Source organism: Megalobrama amblycephala, linkage group LG14 (genome assembly GCF_018812025.1).
Source record: "Megalobrama amblycephala isolate DHTTF-2021 linkage group LG14, ASM1881202v1, whole genome shotgun sequence".
Classification (NCBI taxonomy): Eukaryota; Metazoa; Chordata; class Actinopteri; order Cypriniformes; family Xenocyprididae; genus Megalobrama; species Megalobrama amblycephala.
This window is the reverse complement of record NC_063057.1, coordinates 40552498-40574785: the sequence shown is the minus strand read 5'-3', so window position 1 is coordinate 40574785 and position 22288 is coordinate 40552498. Positions and strand designations below refer to the sequence as shown.

The following is a 22288-nucleotide window of genomic DNA, read 5'->3' as shown; positions in this document are numbered from 1 at the left end:
TGCGATTATGGTTGCACTTAATGTAAAGTGTTACTATAAAAACGAATAACAGTTTTCTCTTAATCTTATTAAGCACAAACAGTAAGGTTTCATTTGTTAAGATTAGTTAAGGCACTGTGAACTATCATGAACTAACAATGAATGACTATTTTTATTAACTAACAAAGATTAATAAATACTGTAGCAAATATATTGCTCATTGTTAGTTGATGTTGGTTAATATGTTAATGTTAATAAATGAGACCTTATTGTAAAGTGTTACCATTTTTATTTATACTGTTTTATTTCTATGATCAGTTTGTGGAAAGGAGTTCAGTTAGGAGGTCAAATGTTGTAGAAGCTCATAAATCATATAAATCAGGTCTGAAGAGACTGAAATCATACAGAAGAAGTCAGTCAGTTGAGTTAGTGGATAAACCTTTTACAGTACTTGAGTATTGTTGTCTTTTACTGCATATGATAATTCATACTCAGAAAGTAGAACTGAATGACATTCATTATAAGATGATTAGTTAAAACATTTCAAATAAACCTGCAGAATATTTTTTCTAGTCATGTATTTCGCCATTGAGGATTTCTTAAAAATAGTGTGTAAAAATTCTTGTCTCGTCTCGTGAACTCAATCTCGAGTCTCGTCTCGTCTTGTGAGATACCCGTCTCGTCACACCCCTAGTAATTATGTATTGAAATATATTTTTTACAGATTAAAAGTCCTACTGGATGAATGAAAAGTCCTACTGGATTTGTTAATTTTCCTTTATTTTAGTCTAAATAAGTTCATATTTATTAAAGCAGCTTTGCAGCTACAGTTCTTAAAGGTTAGCTAACTAAAGAAGTTGTCATAACTCTTCAATTTAAGTTCATCTAACTAAAGTTAAGCTTTCAACTACATGTAATCAGTCCAGATTGCTTTATACTTTGTCAGATGAACATTTTCAAATAAGTAAAACTAAAATAAGCTAATGCAAAAAGGAACAAAATATAATGAGCAAAATATAACAAAAGATTTTTTAGTGTTGGATTAGCTCACCTGTAAATAAACTTCATTGTAAAACTATCTCTCTTAAATTATCTCTCTTATTAAGATTATAAACATGAAAACAAATATATTTCTGTTGCAATAATACATTTGTACTGTAAAATTATAATTAATTTTATTTAACACCTGTTTTATGGTGTGTAACTTTTACCTTAACACCTTTAACCTTATTATTCTTCTCATCAGTCTTTTATACTCAAACAGTTCACTGCTGATGTTAAATTCTCATCTGTTGTCATCTCACTGTCTATGAGGATTCATTACGCACATTTATTCTGACATGTTATTTCACTGACAGAAGTTCAGCTGTAGTATTAATGTAATGAAGAGAAAATAAGAGACTCTATAACATCTCACTGTTACTGATTCATCACGAGCTCAAAGGATTATGGGTAGAATCTCTCTACAGTCTATTCTGATTCATCAACACAGTTTCACTGATGATCCAGGACCAAAAGCATACCCAGGATAGAGCGGTTGAGTGAATGTGGTCTGGACTGTGTGGATGAGGCTCATTGTGTCTCCAGAGACGCTGTAGAAGGACAGAGTTCCTGCACTGTGATCCACATAAACTCCTATTCTACTTCTGATGATGGACTTTAAGTCATCATCATCATCATCCTCATCATACACTGCTACTCTACTGCTGATGGACTCTTCATCATCATCCTCATCATACACTCCTACTCTACTGCTGATGGACTCTTCATCATCATCATCATCATCATACACTCCTATTCTACTGCTGATGGGCTTTACAAGGAGTTCAGTGTGTATGTTATTGTGTCTGAATGAGTAACTGGAGGAAGAGCAGATCAAACTCCAGGACTGATCATTACCTCCAAACAAACACTCATCACCCAATCCCTTCCTGCTGATGCTCTCATATGACACTGATATATACACATCATCACCACTCCACTCAATCTCCCAGTAACAGCGTCCACACACTCTCTCTCTACACAACACCTGAAAATTATATCCATCAAATCTGTCTGGATGATCAAGATACAGCTGCTCTATGAGAGTGCCAGTAATCACTCTGTTCCTCTCAGACAGATGGAGGTGTTTATTCACTGTGTTCAGATCCAGATTGAGCTGATGGGAATCTGATGGAGATAAAACACATCAGAATCAGGAATTATCAATCTGTCTGATATCCTGTGCAAATCATCATTATTCATCATCTAGGTCCTTTATCCAACCCAAGAAAATGGTTCTTTAAAATCATAGTAATATTTCACAATATGACTGTTTTTACTGTATTTTGGATCAAATAGCAGAAGAGACTTATTTCAAAAACATTAAAAAAATTCATTTTGTGTGATTACTATTATTATTCACCTATACAGTATATCATTAATTTTATATTATATATGAATGTCACTGAACGCCATTTAACAGATTTGACTAGTAGTTTACATATTATCATTAGTTTCCCAAGGATCAAAAAAAGTGAAGTGAATCAAATTATATTTATGAGTGTTAAATAAACACTTTAGAAATTTGGCACTGAAACCTTAATTATGTAGATTATCACAAACTGCAGCCAATTGGCAAACAGGAAGCATTCATAATATTTTTTCCAATGGAAAACAAGAAAAAACATATTGAAAACAGTGTTATATTGTGTCTGAATGCTAAACGCAGAAGTTGTTTTCACTGGAAGTTCAGCAGCTGCGCTACAGAAAGCTGACAGAAACACTGAAGTAAACAGTCGTAGTGATGAAAATGAAACCGTCTATTCTGGCTCTGTTGTTTATATGCAGATTACTCAATTAGCTGGATTTCACTGGTGACTTTTAGAAAGTATAATGCATTAAAACACATGACAAACGTCTCGGTTACAAAGGTAACCCTCGTTCCCTGAAGGAGGGAACGGAGATGTACGTCGGAGAGACCGACAAATAGGTATCTCGCTAGAGAGGCCAATCTACTTCGAGTGTAACTACAACGAGCCAATGCACATTGGCATGCAATCATATGCATCAGCTGCTCGCCTCGGAGCGTGGGTATATAATGAGCAGCAGGTGCGTTGCATCTTCAGGTTTTCGCTGAGGAGCCGAACCGGAAAGGCGGCAGCATCAGCGGGGTACAGTGACTGTGGCGACGGGACGTACGTCTCCGTTCCCTCCTTCAGGGAACGAGAGTTACCTTTGTAACCGACACGTTCCCATTCAGTCGGTCACGTTCGACGTACGTTGGACAGACTGACGAATAGGAATCCCTACCAAAGCGCCACAGGACCTGCCCCCTTCCAGCGCTCTGTTGCAAGCCACCTGAACCCCCTTGCCTGAGGACGGTGGGACAGGGCTAACACAGAGAGTGTCGATCACTGCTGTTCCCCAAAACCCATTCAGTAAGACTATTGGATAACACTGGGAAAGTGTACCCTTTCGTTGGGAAAGGAATGCTGCGGAAGCCACATCCTTCCCCGAAGGAGTTATGTGGAGAAGTACATATGGACTAACCTTGTAGGGCTGTGCTACATGTGGAAGAGCTGGGGTGACTCCAACCCGATGAAGGGTGGGTCACCCCAGAGGGAAAGACACGGGCTTCGTTTAGGAGCAACCGTGGACCCAGCCATATGGGATCCCCGTAGGGTCACACATATGGAACCCAGCCTAAATCCGGTTCTCAAGGATGCAGCGGAGTATAGGCCTGGCGCCAGACGCTCCGTCACGTCGGCTGCCGAAGGGTGATCGGAGGACTCGACAGGGTCTGCCTTGTAGGGACTCTCTGGAGAAGAAACACATGTAGCGCAGCAAGCCGACACTAAGCCAGGGCCTCTCCGTGCCTCTGACTTGAGGCGAGAACACGGGAGGAGACCGGCTTGAAACAAAGGCTATAGTATCTAGCGAACGTGTTAGGTGTCACCCAGCCCGCAGCTCTACAAATGTCTGTCAGCAAGGCGCCATGAGCCAGCGCCCAGGAGGATGCGACACCTCTCGTGGAGTGAGCATGCAACCTGAGCGGGCAGGGCACGCCCTGAGCTTGGTAAGCCAGGGCGATGCCATCCACTATCCAGTGGGCCATCCTCTGCTTGGAGACAGCCTTTCCCTTCTGCTAGCCTCCGTAACAGACAAAGAGCTGGTCTGAGGTCCTGAAGTTTTGGGTTCTGTCTATGTACAGTCGCAGAACGCGAACTGGACAGAGCAAAGCCAGGGCTGGGTCTACCTCCTCCGAGGGCAGCGCTTGCAGGCTCACTACCTGGTCCCTGAAGGGAGTGGTAGGAACCTTGGGCACATAGCCAGGCCAGGGTCTCAGTACCATTTGGCTGTCACCTGGCCTGAACTCTAGGCACGATTCGTCGACCAAAAATGACTGCAGGACCCCCTACCCTCTTGATGGAGGCCAATGCAACCAGCAGCAAAATCTTCAGACAGAATCTTTAAGTCTGCTGATTGCAAGGGCTCAAAGGGAGCAATCTGGAGTGCTCTTAGTACCAGAGCAAGGTCCCAAGAGGGCAAGGAGGGAGGACGAGGAGGATTTAACCATCTCGCCCCCCTAAGGAACCTGACGACCAGGTCGTGCTGACCAACAGACTTGCCATCTATGTGGTCGTGGTATGAGGAGATAGCAGCAGTATGGACTTTGAGGGTGGAGGGGGATAGCCTACACTCCAACCCGTGCTGCAAGAAGTAAAGCACGACTCCGATCGAGCATCTTCGGGGGTCTTCTTGGCGAGAAGAGTACCACTCGATGAACACGTTCCACTTCTAGGCATAGGCACGTCTCGTAGACGGTGCACTTGCCGAAGTGATGGTGTTAAGTACCTCAGGGGGTAAATCACCTAGAACCTCCGCGTCCCGTCCAGGGATCAGACATGGAGTTTCCAGAGGTCTGGACGCGGGTGCCAAAATGTGCCCCGTCTCTGAGAAAGAAGGTCCTTCCTTAGAGGAATGGGCCAGGGAGGGGCTGTCGCGAGGAGTGAAAGTTCTGGGAACCGGGTCCGGTTGGACCAATAGGGCGCAACTAGCAGGACCTGCTCCTCGTCCTCCCTGACTTTCCACAGGGTCTGTGCAAGTAGGCTCACTGGGGGAAACGTATATTTGTGAAGGCCCCAGGGCCAGCTGTGTGCCAGTGCATCTGTCCCGAGTGTTCCCTCGGACAGGGAGTAAAACAACTGGCAGTGGGAGGTTTCTGGTGAGGCAAACAGGTCTACCTGAGCCTCTCCGAACTCTCTCCAAATCAGCTGGACCACCTGGGGGTGGAGTCGCCACTCTCCTGGCAGCGCAGCTCGTGATAGCTCGTCGGCCACCCGGTTGAGCACACCGGGGACATGAATGGCACGAAGCGACCTCAGATGCTTCTGACTCCAGAGGAAGAGATGGTGGGCGAGTTGCGACATGCGACGGGAGCGTAGACCACCTTGACGGTTGATGTACGCAACGGTCGCAGTGTTAGCCGTACGGACCAGTACATGCTTGCCCCGTAGCGGCCCTTTGAGGCGGCTCAGAGCAAGGCGTACTGCTAGCAACTCAAGGAAGTTGATGTGCCAATGCAGATGGGGGCCCATCCAAACCCCTGACACTGCATGCCCGTTGTACGTGGCACCCCAGCCGGTGGTAGAGGCATCTGCGAATACCACAGCATGCCGGGACACTTGCTCTAGGGGCACTCCTGGCCGGAGAAACAAAGGGTCCGACCACGGGCTGAAAGCTTGGCGGCACTCCTGAGTGATTGCTACCCGGAACGTGCCGCGTTGCCACGCCCATCTCGGGACTCGGCCGTGAAGCCAGTGTTGAAGCGGTCTCATATGAAGCAGACCGAGCGGGGTTACTGCCGCTGCGGCCGCCATATGCCCCAGGAGCCTCTGAAAGAATTTCAGTGGGACCACTGTCCTGCCGTTGAACGTATTCAGGCAGTTCAACACCGACTGAGCACGATCCTCTGTGAGGCGTGCTATCTGTTCGACCGAATCCAACTACATACCAAGAAAAGAGATCCTCTGCACAGGGGAGAGTTTGCTCTTTTCCCAGTTGACCTGAAGACCCAACTGGCTGAGGTGTCTGAGCACCAAATCCCTGTGTTCGCACAACTGATCCCGGGACTGTGCTAGAATGAGCCAGTCGCCGAGATAGTTGAGGATGCGAACACCCTGTTCTCTCATGGGAACAAGGGCTCCCTCCACGACTTTCTTGAAGACGCGGGGAGACAGGGCCAGCCCGAAGGGTAGGACTCTGTACTGATATGCTCGACCTTCAAACGCAAAACGCAGGAATGGCCTGTGACGCGGAAGAATCGATACATGAAAGTACGCGTCCTTCAGGTCGATCGCTGCAAACCAATCCTGGGGACAGATGCACTCGAAAATGCGTTTCTGCGCTGCGTGAGCATTTTGAACGGTAGCTTGTGAAGGCTCCGATTCAAAACTCGCAGGTCCAGGATAGGTCGTAACCCACCGCTCTTCTTGGGTACAATGAAGTAGGGACTGTAGAACCCTGACCCGCAATCTCCGCACGCAAGACAGGGGCATCGACATATTTCACTATAGTGAAGTGGACACCCCTGAACTTGGGGGGACGCCGGGCGAACTGAATCGCATAGCCGAGCATGATGGTTTGAATGAGCCAGCGAGACGGACTGGGGAGCACTAACCAGGTTCTCAGAGACCGTACAAGCGGGACCAGAGGGACCGCAGGTGTACCCGCAGTTGGGGCAGTGAGGTGGAACACAGGGACGCGGCCCGGGGGGCTCTTTGCGAGGCGGCCCGAAGCGGCGTCACAGTGTGCTGTACAACACTTACCTGGTTCCACGGATGGACAGAGGGAGCAGTCGAGGCTTTGGCTGCCCACTGCTCGCTGCTGTCCGCTGACGACAGAAGAGGGGGATGAGAGTGGTGAGGTTCTTGCCCTCCCACTGCTCTCCAAGCCCTCTTTGGACTCGGAGATGAAGGAAACTGCTCTTTTATTGAAAATTTGGTGGAACACAAACAAAAGGAAACAAAGGATTCTCCACCCGGCCCTCCTCCGGGGGAAGGAGTGGTGCGGTCACCATCTCCCGAAGAGCAGTCCCATCCATCTCTGGGACGCCCGTCCTAGGGCCTCTTGGACTTGACTGGGGGGGGGGGGGGGGGGGCTGGACGGGCTGGGCACCCCAACCACGACCGGCTCCATGGTGCCGCTTAGCTGAAGGCTACTGCTGCTGGGGCACGGGAGCGGGGACAGCTGCGGGGGGCACCCTCGGTGACGAGCAGGCTGAGGTGCTGCGGGCGGTGGAGGTGCAGCAGCTGACCGCCTCAGCAGGATGTGGCTGCATCTGTACGGCCGAGAACTGCTGGGCGAAGTTCTCGACCGCGTTGCCAAAGAGGCCGGTCTGTGACACGGGGGAATTAAGGAACCTGACTTTGTCGGTATCCCTCATGTCCGTGAGACACAGCCAGAGATGGCATTCCTGGACCACTAGTGTGGACATCGCACGACCCACTGACCACGCCGTGACCTTCGTCGCACGAAGCGTGAGGTCCGTCGCAGCACGAAGTTCCTGGAGAACTTGCGGGTCATGACTACCCTCGTGCAGGTTCTTCAGTGCCTTGGCCTGATGGACCTGCAGCAACGCCATGGCGTGCAGGGCAGAGGCGTCTTCCCCACAGGCCTGATAAACCTTGGCGGTAAGATCCGACGAGTACTTACAGGCCCAGGAAGGGAGAGACGGCTCCCCCCACCAGGTGGAGTTAGGGCACAGTTGCATAGCAATGGCCCGTTCCACAGGGGGTATGCGCGTATAACCCTTAGCTGCCCCGCCATCAAGGGTGGTGAGGGAGGAGGACCCACCGACGTGGTTTTGGCCCGTATAAGGTGCCGCTTACGTGCCAGTGAGCTCTTCATGCACTTCCAGGAAGAAAGGAACCGGGGTGGGGGGCTGAGAACCAGCCCTGGCCACCCCGAGAAACCAATCGTCCGACCTCGAGGGTTCGGGACACGTTGGAGGATTCCACACGAGCCCGACCCTGTTGGCGGCCCGGGAAAGCATAGCCATCATTTCCGGGTCCGAATCAGGCACAGTTTTCACCCCCGAAGGAGGCAGTTGCGCAGAATCATCATTTCCCGAAGTGTCAGGCTCACCCTCCGATGCAGCGATCGACATCCTATCATCTTGGGGAGCTCCGAAGGATACGGATGGTACACACCTCTGGAGCGGTCCATCGCATTTCCCCCGGCAGCTCTACTAGCTGCAGAGTGCAGGAGGGATGAGGGTTCCTAGGGGGTTGGTTCCCCGAAGGAAGCTCGCTCACCATGATCCTCAGATCACCAGCACCGCTGCCCGAAGCAACCCTCTGAGGAGGATTGGAACGAGGCAATGGCACCACCCCTTTGCAGGAACTGGAGTCTAGATCTCAACTCCGAGACGGTTATCTTCCCACAATGGGTACATGACTTGTCCACAAACGCTGCCTCAGTGTGCTTTAAGCCCAGGCACGCGATACAGCGTTGGTGACAATCCCGCGGGGACAGGTAACAACCAAAATCCAGAAACACACAAGTAGAACGACATCTTTAAAAAGACGCGAATCTACTTGTGCAAGCTCTTTTAGGGACTGAACTCTTTTAAGTGCTGAAGCACGCAGGGGAATGGCCGCTGCAGCACAGACAGGGAAAAGTGCAGCCTGTCGTGTGCACTCTCTCTTCGAAGCCGCTCTCTTACCAGCTGTCAAAACAGCTTTTCAGTGCTCAACAGCACACCGTTTACCAGCCGTGAGAATGGCTTTTCCAGCTGGAAGTGTCGCTCAATGAAAGGCAAAACAAAGAATGAAAAGAGAGATCGACCCTGCTGCAGTGCTGTCCGCCTGCACCAACAAAGAGCAGTTTCAAAAAGGCTCGTTTTTCTTGTCACACACTCCATAAACACCATGAAGGTTCGGCTCCAAAGCGAAAAGCTGAAGATGCAACGCACCTGCTACTCATTATATACCCACACTGCGAGGCGAGCAGCTGATGCATATGATTGCATGCCAATGTGCATTGGCTCGTTGTAGTTACACTCGAAGTAGATTGGCCTCTCTAGCGAGATTCCTATTCGTCGGTCTGTCCAACGTACATCGAACGTGACCGACTGAATGGGAACAACCAATTTCAGAATCTGCAAATATTGTAATGCATTTTAACTTTGGTTATAATTATATTTTTTCATAAATAATGTATAGTAAACTTTATAAATACCTTTATAATGCATTATACATAAGGGCTTTAAGTGTTACCAAAATTTCTTTTGCAAGTAATTACAATTTTTATCTTGTAAATATTTGGGATTTATGTGCTTAAAACACCTCCCAATAATTCCTCAACACCTTTTCAAGATGTTGCTGATGTTTTCTGAATGCCCTGTTAAGAAACACTAATTCACATTAAAACTCATAAAACTCATCTGTCATGTTTTCTTTCTCCTTCTACAGCAAGAACATGAACACACTCAGTGATTTTTCTGCTTGTTTTCTTAGTGACTTACATTGTAGGAAGTTGTTCCTGGTTCTGGGAACAATGTTGGTGAAAGTGACTGTGGAAATCAACAGACATGAAGAGTGTGATTATGAATGTGAAGAGAAAATGATCCCTGCATCCGTTCCTAAGACATTTCTAATATGATCTTCTACATGATATGAGATGATGGAGGATCATTTCTGAAAGCAGATGAATCTCCAGGACTTTACCTCTGTCAGAGATCTTCTTCAGCTCCTCTTTGCAGAAATCCTCCAGTTTGTCTCTCAGCTGACGGACAGATTCTCTCACAACATCAAAAGAGAAGAAAGAACTGAAGGGATCGTCATTTACGTCTGTAGATTCAGGAGGAGCTGAGAGAGACTGGAAAATCTACAGAAAACAGAAATCAAAGCTCATCACCTCCACACTTCAGCCAATAACGTGCACTACTGTCAGATTTGAGCAGCTCTTGTTGATCTTTTAGTAACTCTCCTCAATCCAGCACTTTCACAGCATCAGATTCATTATTCTCATGTTCATTATATCATGTTAGAGCTGTAAGTTAGCGTTTGTCACTTACACTATAAATGAACTTTATAGGAAAACACTTGATGTTCAAACATCTGCCAATAACATAAATGTAACAGATCAATTGTATCAATGGAGTCACATGACAGGGTTGAGTAGATTTGATCAGGAAAAGCAGTTAAAAATCAATAAGTAGATTGACCTTTATTGATAACTTTTGAGCAGTTAGTAGCTCTGAAATTCACAAGGACTCTTAGGACTCGATCCAAAGGTCAGGTTTTGTGCGGAAGCATCGCTAATAAACAGCCTCACTTCCTGTTTGAGAAGTAATATTTAAAATATTAGTAAAGTTTTGAGCTGTTGATGTCTGGAAGCTCAATATATCGTACTGAAAAATGTTTCCTAAGAGATTCCCAGAGCTGAACTGCATTTGTAAGTGCAACTCTTTCAAAAGAAGATGATCAGATGAGAGTCTGACTGATGATTATATAATAACCGAACACACAGATCAACACTTCAGTCAACGGCTCATTCTGCTCTCATGAAATGTTTCTCTGTGAGTCTCTTGCTCAAGTCCACTATGATCCTGTTCTTCTAGATCTCTGTTACCTGCAGGAAATGGATGTGATCCTTTGTGTGTGAAAGCTGCTCCAGCTCAGCGTCTCTCCTCCTCAGATCATTGATCTCCTGCTCCAGTCGCTCCAGTCGTCCTTCAGCTCGACTCACTGCAGTCTTTTCCTGATCTCTGATCCGCTGTGTGGCCTCAGAGCGGCTTCTCTCGATGGAGCAGATGAGCTCAGTGAAGATCCTCTCACTGTCCTCCACTGCTGTCTGTGCAGAGCGCTGTTAGGACACACATCACAATCACACAGTGGCTTCAGTGAGTCCTGACTGAGACTTCTCAAACTTCTCTTCTTCTCCAGACTCACCTTATGAGACTCCACAGCCTCTCTCAGCTGCTGAAGATCTTTCTCTCTATGCTGGATCCTCTGCTGGAACCACTTCTGCGTCTTCATCATCTGGTGCTAAAGACAAACCAATAACAGGAGAAACATCACATAAGTCATCAAGTAAACAGATATGAATCCAGTATCAGTGAAGTGGTGAGATTGAGGGGTTAAAGATCTTTCATGATAAGGTTATTCATAAGGTTCATTCATAAGTGTCAGCATTATTTCATCAATGTCTAGATTTATAGGGATAGTTCACCCAGAAATGTAAATTCTCTCATATTTGACTCATCCTCATGTCTTTCCAAACTTGTATGATTTTCTCTTGCAGAACACAAAAGAAGATATTCTGAATAATGTTTCTGTTTCTAGAGCACAAATCAAATATAGTGACACGTCAATAACATCAAACCTCATTGGCTCATGCATGTCACATGACTAAACATGCAAACATATTTGATTTTTCCTATCACTTAAGATTTATGTCTCAATTTGTGTACTATGTTCCTAAATAATATTCAAAATTAGAATTACTGTGTCCCAAATCGTAGTATGATTATTCCAAAGATACCCGGATGATCTACTATTACTGTTTAGAGTCCGAAGTGAAGATCGGCGCAGACTCTAACGGATAATATTGTGCACAACCCACTGTGCGATGGATGTGGATTTGATTATAACTAAAAAACATGAATAAAAAGTGTTAAAAAACTACAAACATGGTGGATGGACGAGTCCGATGGTTAAGTAGAAAAGTTTAGATAAATAAGTTTGAGTGATTAATAATCAGTATATAACATGACAAAAAGATCTTTATTCAATGTTATCCATATTATTTTTCATCTGCAACAGCATTGTGAACTTTTGTAATGAAAACTCGTGACAGACCTACTGCTGGCAGATCAACCTGCTACTACATTTCTCCCTGAAACAGTAGGAAATTAAATTAAATTAAATGTGGAGGATGTTAACTGTGACAAGATGATTGACAGGACAGTTTGAACTGTGATAGGATGCGAGTAACTAAGTGATAGAGATGTCCGTTAAAGGCGTACATAGTGCCCTTCACAAATATTGGAACCCTTAGTAAATATGAGCAAAGGCGGCTGTGAAAATAAATCTGCATTGTTTATCCTTTTGATCTTTCATTACAAAAATCCACAATATTCTAACCTTTCATTGAAGTAAAACAATTGAAAATGGAGGAAAAAGCTCATGAAATAAATGTTTTTTCTCCAAAACATGTTGGCCACAATTATTGGCACCCAATTATTGCAATGTCCTTTTCTCAACATAACAGCTCTGAGTCTTCACCTATAATGCCTGATGAGTTTGGAAAACAACTGTCAAGAGATCAAAGATCATTCCTTCATACAGAATCTCTCCATATCCTTCAGAGTCCCAGCTCCATGTTGATGCTTCTTCTCGTCACTTCACTCCACTCATTTTCTTTAGGGTTCAGGTCAGGGGACTGGGATGGCCATGGCAGTAGCTTCATTTTGTGCTCAGTGACACATTTTTGTATTGCTTTTGATGTTTGTTTTGGATCATTGTCCTGGTTGGAAGATCCAACCACGCCCCATTATTGGATTTTTAGCAGAAGCAGTCAGGTTTTGATTTTTTATCTGTTGGTATTTGACAGAATCCATGATACCATGTATCAGAACAAGATGTCCAGGACCTCCAGCAGAAAAATAGGCCCACAACATTAAAGATCCAGCAGTATATTTAACCGTGGGCATGGGGTACTTTATATCTCTGTGTGCACCAAACCCATCTGGTGGATTTGCTGCCAAAAAGCTCTTTTCTTCGATTCATCTGACAATAGAAGCCAGTCCAGTTTGAAGATTCAGTCATGTCTGACAACTGAATATGCTGGAGATTGTTTCTGGATGAGAGCAGAGGATTTTTCTTGAAACCCTCCACAACAACTTGTGGGGATGTAGGTGCTGTTTGATATTTTTTTAGGCTTTCTGAGATTCAAGACTCAACTAACCTGCAATTCTCCAGCTGTGATCCTTGGAGAGTCTTTGTCCACTCAAACTTTCCTCCTCACCGTGCATTAGGGCGATGTAGACCCCAGTCCTCTTCCAAGCAGATTTGTAACATCTTTAGTTGATTGGAACTTCTTAATTATTGCCCTGATGGTGGAAATGGGGATTTTCAATGCTTTAGCTATTTTCTTACAGCCACTTCTTATTTTATGAAGCTCAACAATCTTTTGCTGCACATCAGAACTATATTCTTTGGTTTTACTCATTGTGATAAATGATTACGGGAATTTGGCCTTTGTGTTTCCTCATGTTTATACTTCTGTGGAACAGGAAGTCATGGCTGGACAATTTCATGTTCATGCTAAAAAATGTAAATATGAATGGGAATATACTTCAGAGAAATTTTACTCATAAGAATTTCTAGGGGTGCCAATAATTGTGGCCAACATGTTTTGGAGAAAAACATTTATTTCATAATGTGAGTTTCACTCCATTTTCAATTTTTTTCATTCAATTAAAGGTTAGATTTTTGCTAATTTTATGAATTTGAAATCAAAAGGAAAAACAATGCAGATTTATTTTCATAGCCACCTTTGCTCATATTTACTAAGGGTGCCAATAATTGTGGAGGACATTGTATGACATAGTATGTCCCAAAGCTTGCCTATTCTTCTGCTACACATTCAGAAGTCTGTACTGTTTTTGTTTCTTTCTTCACAAAACCAGTACATACTTTTAGGGCACAGTGTAAGTAGGTGAATTGGGACACAGCATTAGATTACCCTCCTTGGAGTTATATGGATTTCATTTAAATGTGCTTTTTTGAAGATGAAAACTTTTGGATCCTAATGACTTTAAATAAATGGAGAAATTAGATATTTCTTAACCTTTTGAGTGGTACGGTCCCAGGTTTGGGATTTAGAACGTTCAGTGACGTCACATAACTGCCGGACTCATTTATCACAACTATGCAGTGTTTTCTGTCACGGAAATGAAGGCTGGATACAATAGCAAGTTAATATCTCTTTATTAGAGCTTCACGCCAGAGAATGTAGACAGACGAACACACAGTCGAAATAGCAACACAGTCAGCAGGAGAGTGGTAACACAGGGACTTCGATGAGCGGTGAATGTCCGTGATGAATGGTGATCCGTGAGGTGAGTCCGTGAGTCCGTGCAATGATCCTTGAATGAAATCCAGAGCGAGTAATCCAAATGAAACAGACGGGAACCAGGAACAGGAACAGGAATGAGAACGAGAACGAGAACGAGAACTCCAAGCCAGGAACAAACGACACGAGAGAGACACGAGGACTCCACACAATGATCTGACAAACATGAGACGAAAGACAAGGCGTTAAATAGGCGAGATGTAACGAGCCACAGCTGCCGCTGATCAGTAATCAGCGGCGTCGCCCACACAGAACAATCAGGTGACACACCCAAAACCCTCACACAGACAACAGTATGAGACAGCAGATACGTGAACCGTGACAGTTTTCAACCACACAATGCTCATTTTAGGTTTCAGACATTTAAATACATGTACACTATTAAATTAATGCATTTAAAGTTTGTAAAATGCACACTGATGTCTATGGAAGCAGTAATAACTATCCATTATTATCCAATATAATCTGCCGATGTCTTTTATTCATATCAGATACACATAGTGGGCCTAAGTAACTATAAAGTTTACTCTATTCTTCTCCTAGTACACCAGCCACTTATGTGTATTTCAGGAGAAACTGATGAAATCACCTGCTGTAAATTCGACTGACAGAACTCTCTGAACTGGGCCGCAAACTAAAGATGGAGACACCCATCTCGCGTTATAGATCAAGATCATTAATAAAGGTTTTTAAATGACAAAACACACTCACACGTATTTGAGAAGTGGAATATCAGATAGTTGATTACATGGTAAGCAAGTTTGTGAATATTTTAAACAAAAAAGGAAAAAAAACAAAATAAAAGTGATACATCTGTCATACAGTTATTGTGGCTGTGGTGTGTCACGTGACAAGCATGACGCATCACCATAGAAACAATAAGGGGAAATGTTCTAAAATATGGGATGCCTTAAAAAAAAACTCACCTTGGGGGTCAGCTAGAATATTTTAAACTTACGCTTGAAAAGGTTAAAATACCTTCTTTTGTGTTCCTCAGAAATGAAAGTCACTCCAGTTTGGAATAACATGAGTAAATGATGAATGTGAACTTCTGGTTTAAAGGGGTCCTATTTAGAAGCCTAATCATTCAGTCCTGTCAATAATCCTTACGAGCGTTTATAATCAGCAGTCATTGTGCCTTCCCAGTGACAATTCTTCCGGCATTCCTCCACCTCCCCATTGCCATTTATGGTAAAGCGTGTTACAACATTCTTGACACAAAAGCTAAGCCGTAGACCAATCTCAACAGACTGGGACCGGATGACCAATCAGAGCAGACTCCGATTTTAAGCAGACTTAGTGATTTTTGGAAGGTGGGTTTAAAGAAACTGAAACTAAAACAGTGTTCAGACAGAGAGTGTAAACAGACATTAAATGATGTAAATGTATTCTAGTAGACCCCATAAACAAAATCATGAGCCTGTAAATGAGCATAATGGGACTCTTTAAGTTCATACCTGTTTCTCTGTCCTCTGTGCTGCAGCTGATACAGTGTCGTGGTTTCTATGTTCATCCATTGTACACAGCACACATATACACTTCTGATCAGTGCGGCAGAAAACCTCAAGGATCTTGTCGTGTTTCGGGCAGATCATCTCCTGCAGTCGTCCAGTGGCTTCAGTCACTTTATGTGGCTTACGAGAGTGAAATTCCTCATGACGGTCAAAATGAGTTTGACAGTAAGACTCCAGACACACCAGACAGGACTTGACGGCTTTGTGTTTTCTTCCAGTACAGACGTCACACTGCACATCTCCAGCTCCAGCGTAACAGTCAGCAGGAAGTTTAATCTTCTTCAGTTTCTCCACCATTTCAGCCAGAATGGTGTTTTTAGCTAAAGCAGGTCTTGGACTGAAGGTCTGTCTGCACTGAGGACAGCTGTAGACTCTCATCTGATCCTCCTGATCCCAGAAGCATGTAATACAGATCTTACAGTAACTGTGTCCACAGTGGATGGTCACTGGATCCTTCAGGAGATCCAGACACACTGAACACATGAACTCCTCCTGAGAAATTCTGGCTTCTGCCATTTTACAGCATGAACACAGAGACACAAACACACAACAGCTCAACTACACTTAAGTTTCTCTTTCACTGAACTCAGGTGATTCTTGTTTCCTGGTTCTGTGTTTAAGTGATGTGTGTGAAACAGGCGTGTCTGTAAAGCAACTTCCTCATTCCTGGTCCTGAAGAGCCTCATTGCTGCTAAGTTTTTAGTTTTCATGGGTGTTTCCACACACATTGTGTTTAATCAGTCTCAGAAACACTATAAGTTAGAGCGAAGCAAGACAGAATTATTGTTCCTTAAAGTCACAATGAAATCAAATTTGCCAAATCTTTTTTTATTTCTGAATATCGCAGTATTTATTATAAATGATTTATCCATGCACATCATTTTGTTAAATTCATGTGTGCTTGTAATCTTGAATCAAAATAACTTCCCCTCCCTCTTGCAGCGACATCTCTTCTCTGATGATGTGTTTACTGGCGTAAGGGCGGGGCAACCTGTCACTCACATGAGATCCACCAATAGCAAACCACAACCATCCAATCAATTCCCCATGGACAAAATCAAGCCCCGCCCTACATTTGTTCTTGTTCCAGAAGCTGTTTCACTCAGTTATGTCACAATTGGGAAGAAATGACTATTTTATAAATGACTAAACTTATATTTCATGCTGACATTAATATCTCGTTAATGTTTTCAGTTTGAGTATCATTAAATATTTAGTCTTTTAAATGATAAATAGGGATTATTTTTGCTGTGAGTCATGTTTTCATACATTTAATCAAAGTTTGGAGTCTCGGATTATCAGAAAATTTACAGTAAAATCAATATACTTGACATACACTTTTAAATGATGAACAAGGAAAGAAATATGGTTCTTTCTGGTTGATTTTGACAACTTGCCATAATGCCATAAAGTAGAGCATACCTTGTGGTGGTGTTATTAAAAAATAAACTGTTGCAAATGTCTAAAGGCAGGAACACACCAAGCCGACGCCGATGAACTAGTGGCGATGAAAGCAGACTGTGTGGTTGGCTCACTTCGGCAGCGTCTGGGTCCAAAGTTGCCCTGACACACCAAATCGACGCTCGACAGCCGATGGCCAAGTAGCACGTCCGTTCTGCACCTGCGTAAGATGAAATGCCTTTCCATACCAGCAGGTGGCAGTTCCTGAACTGCCAATCAGAATGATCAGATGGCCTGACTGACCGACGCCGATTCAACATGTCGAATCGGCTGAAAAAAAGCTGACGAGGACCAACTTCAGCCGATGGTGCGGAACACACTGAGAAAACTTATTTAAGGCAGGAACACACCTAGCTGACGGTCAGCCATCGGGCAGTTTTTGTTCGTCAGCTGACCGTTAGCTTAGTGTGTTCCTGCCTTAAATGACAAACAAGCTGATTAAGATTTTTTGGAGTTTGCCTGTTCCCAGCAGCTAGTTTTTTTAAGTACACAATCAAACCAGAAGGACCACGTGCTGTAATGGATGGACTCAGAGAGGTTGTACAGGTGATTTTGTGAGATCAACCACTTCACTGGTGTACCCACAACACTCTAGACTTTGAATCTGGTAAGCTTTGGCGGCAAAGAATATTTTTAAAAGAGGAATGTACTGAGGAACTAATAGTCATGTCTCTAACTGTTCCCTGAGTTGCAAAACCTCTGGGAGTGAGTGCAAGAACCATACGTCGGAGAGTGTCAGTGTGGCAAGCAGGACAGTGGCGTGATTGATAATGAGTGTCACCTGAGTGCCACACCGGTCTCGTATCTATGAACTGCTCCATTGTGAATGTACAGAGCTTTCTGAATCACTGCTAGCAGGTAATTAAACAGGAAGTGTTTGTCAGATCTCACAATGGGTTTTGCGAGAGAAAGCAAATAGCTTTGCAAGAGAACACAAAAGCTTTAAAAAATATTTTTTTACTCCCATCCCAAGTTTGAACATTTTTCAATAAATTTATATTTGAATACAGTAGTAAGATTGACATCTTCACCCTTTATTCAAATATTATAAAAATGTCAAAGATAAATATACTGCTTAGTTGTGTTTGTAGTCAATTATTTTATTCATGATAATACATGCCAAATTGTGTGGACATAATTTATGGCCAGGCTCTCATACAAATAAATTAAAAACACATGCAAATAGAAAACCATTGTGTTATGTGTGTTATGACACTAGTTTACAGTAAATTGTGCATTTTAATTTGTTTCTGTTCTCTTATGATGTAACAGTAATCAGGGCCTGCTGGAATATTTTGAAGCTGGGACTTCTGGGGCACATGGTCACTGTCATGGAGGCTGAGCAGAGGAAGGAGATCTAAACAGCTTGTTTTTGTTCAACACTTGCACATTATTATTATGTAGGAACCGTAGACAAACCAGACAAATGAATCATTCTTTCAAAACATAATTCCAGAAACTCATGGTTGGGTTTAACTCTCAGAGAATCTAATTTTTGGCTCCAGTCCGTCTACAGAAAATAACCCTGCTAGGTACTTTTATGACACCCATGCTTCCTGACTGAAGGAGAGGTGACAAACCAAATGGTTGAAAAGAAGATAAAGAGTCTTTGATCTCCAGATAAAAAGAGACGGAGACAACGCAAGCCTTTTTCTTTGAGTGACCGAACTTCACAGAAAAACCCACAGAGACTCTTTCTACAACTAAAACTACATCGAATTGTTCCAAACAATTTGAAATGGACTTATCAAACATCTTTCAACTGCATATATTTTATATCATGTCTATACATGCTACTTGTGACCAGTTATGCTTTAGAACACCCACAATTCATGTAAATGTGATAACTTTTGAATGACTGATTGAAAGTATGCCTTATTTGGAATGAATTTAAATCTCTAATGTATGTCTAAATCATGGCTTGAATGAAATCTGTGTAAAATGTATCATATTCCATTTAACAGAAATCATGTCTAAATGATACTCTCTGCCAAAGCATAATGCTTATTTTATGATTGGAGGTGGAGAAAAGTCACCTTTTGAAACAAGACGATATCTGATTGGCCAGAACTCACAGAAGTGGGACAAACACCTAAGTTTAAATAGTCACATCAGAACAAAGTAACTAGTAACAAGAAAAACAAAACGAAAACAAGACTAAGCTTAAAAAATGGACAGACAAGCAGCTCATTCAAGCCACCCAACTTTACTTACTTTCCGTTTCTTTACTTAAATTTATTTTCCGTTGAGTCTCGTGTTCTAGGTTTTGTCACAAAGTTTAACCAATGACTTTGGCCGGCACAACTTTAACTCCAGCCACGACAAAGACTTCCTTTCATTTTGCCAGCATGCTCAAATGGGATTGGTTTTTACCTAACACAATCCGGACCTGAAAAGACCCTGCAACAAATCATCGAAAAAAAACCCTCTTCCCCAAGCCGAGGACGCCGACAAGGAGTTTTCCCATTTAAGCCTACAAACAAGTACCTCCAGATTCTAACACTGAACTGGTGCATTAAATTAATTCATTCAGGTCAGGTCTTTTGAAGTACAATTTGCTAGAAATCCTGCTGATCATATCATTCTCTCTCTTAAAACTCTTTCTCTTTCATTTCCTTTCTTTCTGCAACACATGAGTGTTTGTGTTAGATTAGTTTGTGTTGCAATAAATATAGTCTCCTGTAGATTTTAAAAGAAAGCTTCTTGTATTATGTGCTCGTAAAATTTAATGTCTTAATCTGTCAATCTTAAAGTTACCTCGCTCTAATTAGTGTTTTCACGATAGTCGAATATTCACATCTGCTTCAAGAGCTTATTACGGCTCGAGCAGATGAACGCTGGATAATTCAGTTGCTCAGTCGTAAATGAAATGACTCTTTATAATTCCCTATAAATTAACTAGTTCATTTGAGCTCATTTTGGTCCTTACAATTATTATAGCCATTTTTTGTACTTTACAGTTTGTTTATTGTTCAGTTTGGTCAATGTGTATGTGCTTGTTAAAAGAATGATACAAAATGTATTTTTTTTTGTTCTAGACATTACAATTATTTTAATAATTTTAATAAATCTGACGTCATATATTTCTGTATTGTTTTTCACATTACATCCAAAGCTGATTATAATGCTATGACTACAATAATTACAATTACAATACTATGAACACAAATTAACATAGTAAGAACTTTAATGGTTAATTATCACATTCAAAAAATTATTACACATAAAATTAGCATATTAAGTCATTCAGTCATCTTGCCAATTAAAATACCAAAATATTGTAGCTTGCACATCATTTTCTTCTGGTTGCCCATGCTCAGGTACTGGCTGAACAGGGGCCTGTATGTTTGACCTCAGTGTTGACAATAGAGGTGATCCTGAAACACTGAAACTGTCTCCATGTTCCTCACAGATGTTATGGAGCAAACAGCAGGTCAGCACCATCTTCTTTCAGGTTGCAATTATTTCTCTTCAGGAGACGCGCAATTGTCCTTTCAGCCTCCCAAAGCTCATCTCCACTACAGACCTTGCACTGCTTAACCTGTATGTCTGTTGTTGAGGATCAATTTGCCGGTGTCTGAAAAGAGTTTCATTAGCCAATTCTGCAGGGGGTGATCAGGGTCTCCTATTAGGTAGTGTCCAACATCACAGCCAGCAATGTTCACTTTGCTTTGACCCAACAGATGTCCATCAAGTCAAGTCATCTTTATTTACATAGTGCTTTTCACAATACAGATTGTTTCAAAGGAGCTTCACAGTGATAACAGGAAAATTAATGGACAGAGATTGTTTTGGCTTTACAGCAGCTCTAGGAAAAAGTTATTATCGAGCTAAAGTAGGTTTTTGATTGAATCACTTCCATTGAAAAATTAATTATTAACTTGAATGACAACTTTTAACTAAAAACAAAGACTTTTAATGCGTTCTTGCCGTTCATTTACGCGTCTATAGGTATGAGCGTTTGAATGTGTATGTGTGCAGACGCGTAGTCTTTTTTACAAAGTGACATTGCCAAATAACTTGTCTGGCCCACATAATACATAATTATTAGTCGTTTCCACAGATCCATGCAAACTGGAATCATTTTGATAATGTTTACCTATACATAGTGAAAGGAAAGGGAAGGAGGCCTTCACAGGGGATAGTTTAGTTAATCACGTTGACAGTTTTAACTATGTTTTTACTACCTTTCTGGACTAGCTAGTAAGAATGGGTGGATACACCTGTATACCTACATATAATTTCTTCAAAGGTATAATATTCCAATAATCCCTAAAGAATACTGTATAGTGTTTGATGCTGTACCATCCATATTTAAAATGTCTGTTTAAAGGATATGTGAATAAGGAAACTGAGTCTCAGACCTGATGTTGTAATTAACAGAGTTACTATTAATGATAGAAGATGAAATAATTGCTTTATCAGGAAGTTACTAACAGAATACAGTCCAATATCTTCACAAAAAAACTGGCCTTCTAAATCTGAATGCACTGACTGGAAATATGCATGATTGCTGCCTAAAAATACTGCATAACAAATAAGGTGAGAGAAGTACATTTTATAATACTTTATAATCGTGTACCCAGTTAAAACTTGTAAATGTAAATGTTATATGTAATTTCTGTGGGACTGAGAAAGAAAATGTTGTGCACTTATTTTTTTAACTGCATTTATAGCAAAATGTTTTGGATAGATTTGGAATGTTTCTTTTGTAATTGCATGAAAGTTTACTCTTCTGAAAAAGATGTATTTTTTATTTTAATAGACAAAGATTACCACCAAATGTGGCCTTTATTGTTAATCTTTGTCTGATTATGGGGAAATACCATATACATACACAGAAATGGGCTAAAGGAAAACCCAACATTTTGTTATTTCAGATAGATATGAAAAATTATACTGAGTTACTACTTGGGTTGAAAAACAGCACTAGGTCTCTTTGTGAAGCTTTTGTTATTTATATCATGATCTCATACCTGTTCTTTTTTTTTTTTTACTTGTATTATTATTCATATTATATTGTATATTTTCTATTCCTTTATTGTAGTTTATATTTGTTCAGTACCTTTATATTATGTTGTTAAATTACTTAAAAATCCCTGTTTTCTGCTACATATATAAATATCTATTCTTTTTTCTGAGTTCTGCGCGCGTCGCAGTTGTGACGTCACTGGCGCGCTGCGCGTTCTCGCTTCAGTGCGCGGGAGAAC

General features: G+C 42.4%; 1 protein-coding gene across 1 annotated transcript; it reads right to left on the bottom strand.

Annotated features, from left to right (window-relative positions):
- Positions 1 to 1287: 1287 nt before the first annotated feature.
- On the bottom strand, positions 1288 to 16219 carry LOC125245240 (tripartite motif-containing protein 16-like). The gene is made up of 6 exons (XM_048155778.1): positions 15561 to 16219; positions 10917 to 11012; positions 10597 to 10830; positions 9690 to 9849; positions 9488 to 9535; positions 1288 to 2148 (listed from the first exon to the last, which is right to left on the bottom strand). The coding sequence occupies exons 1-6, from the start codon at positions 16131 to 16133 to the stop codon at positions 1463 to 1465; spliced, it is 1797 nt and encodes a 598-aa protein (XP_048011735.1). The 5' UTR covers positions 16134 to 16219; the 3' UTR covers positions 1288 to 1462.
- Positions 16220 to 22288: the final 6069 nt, after the last annotated feature.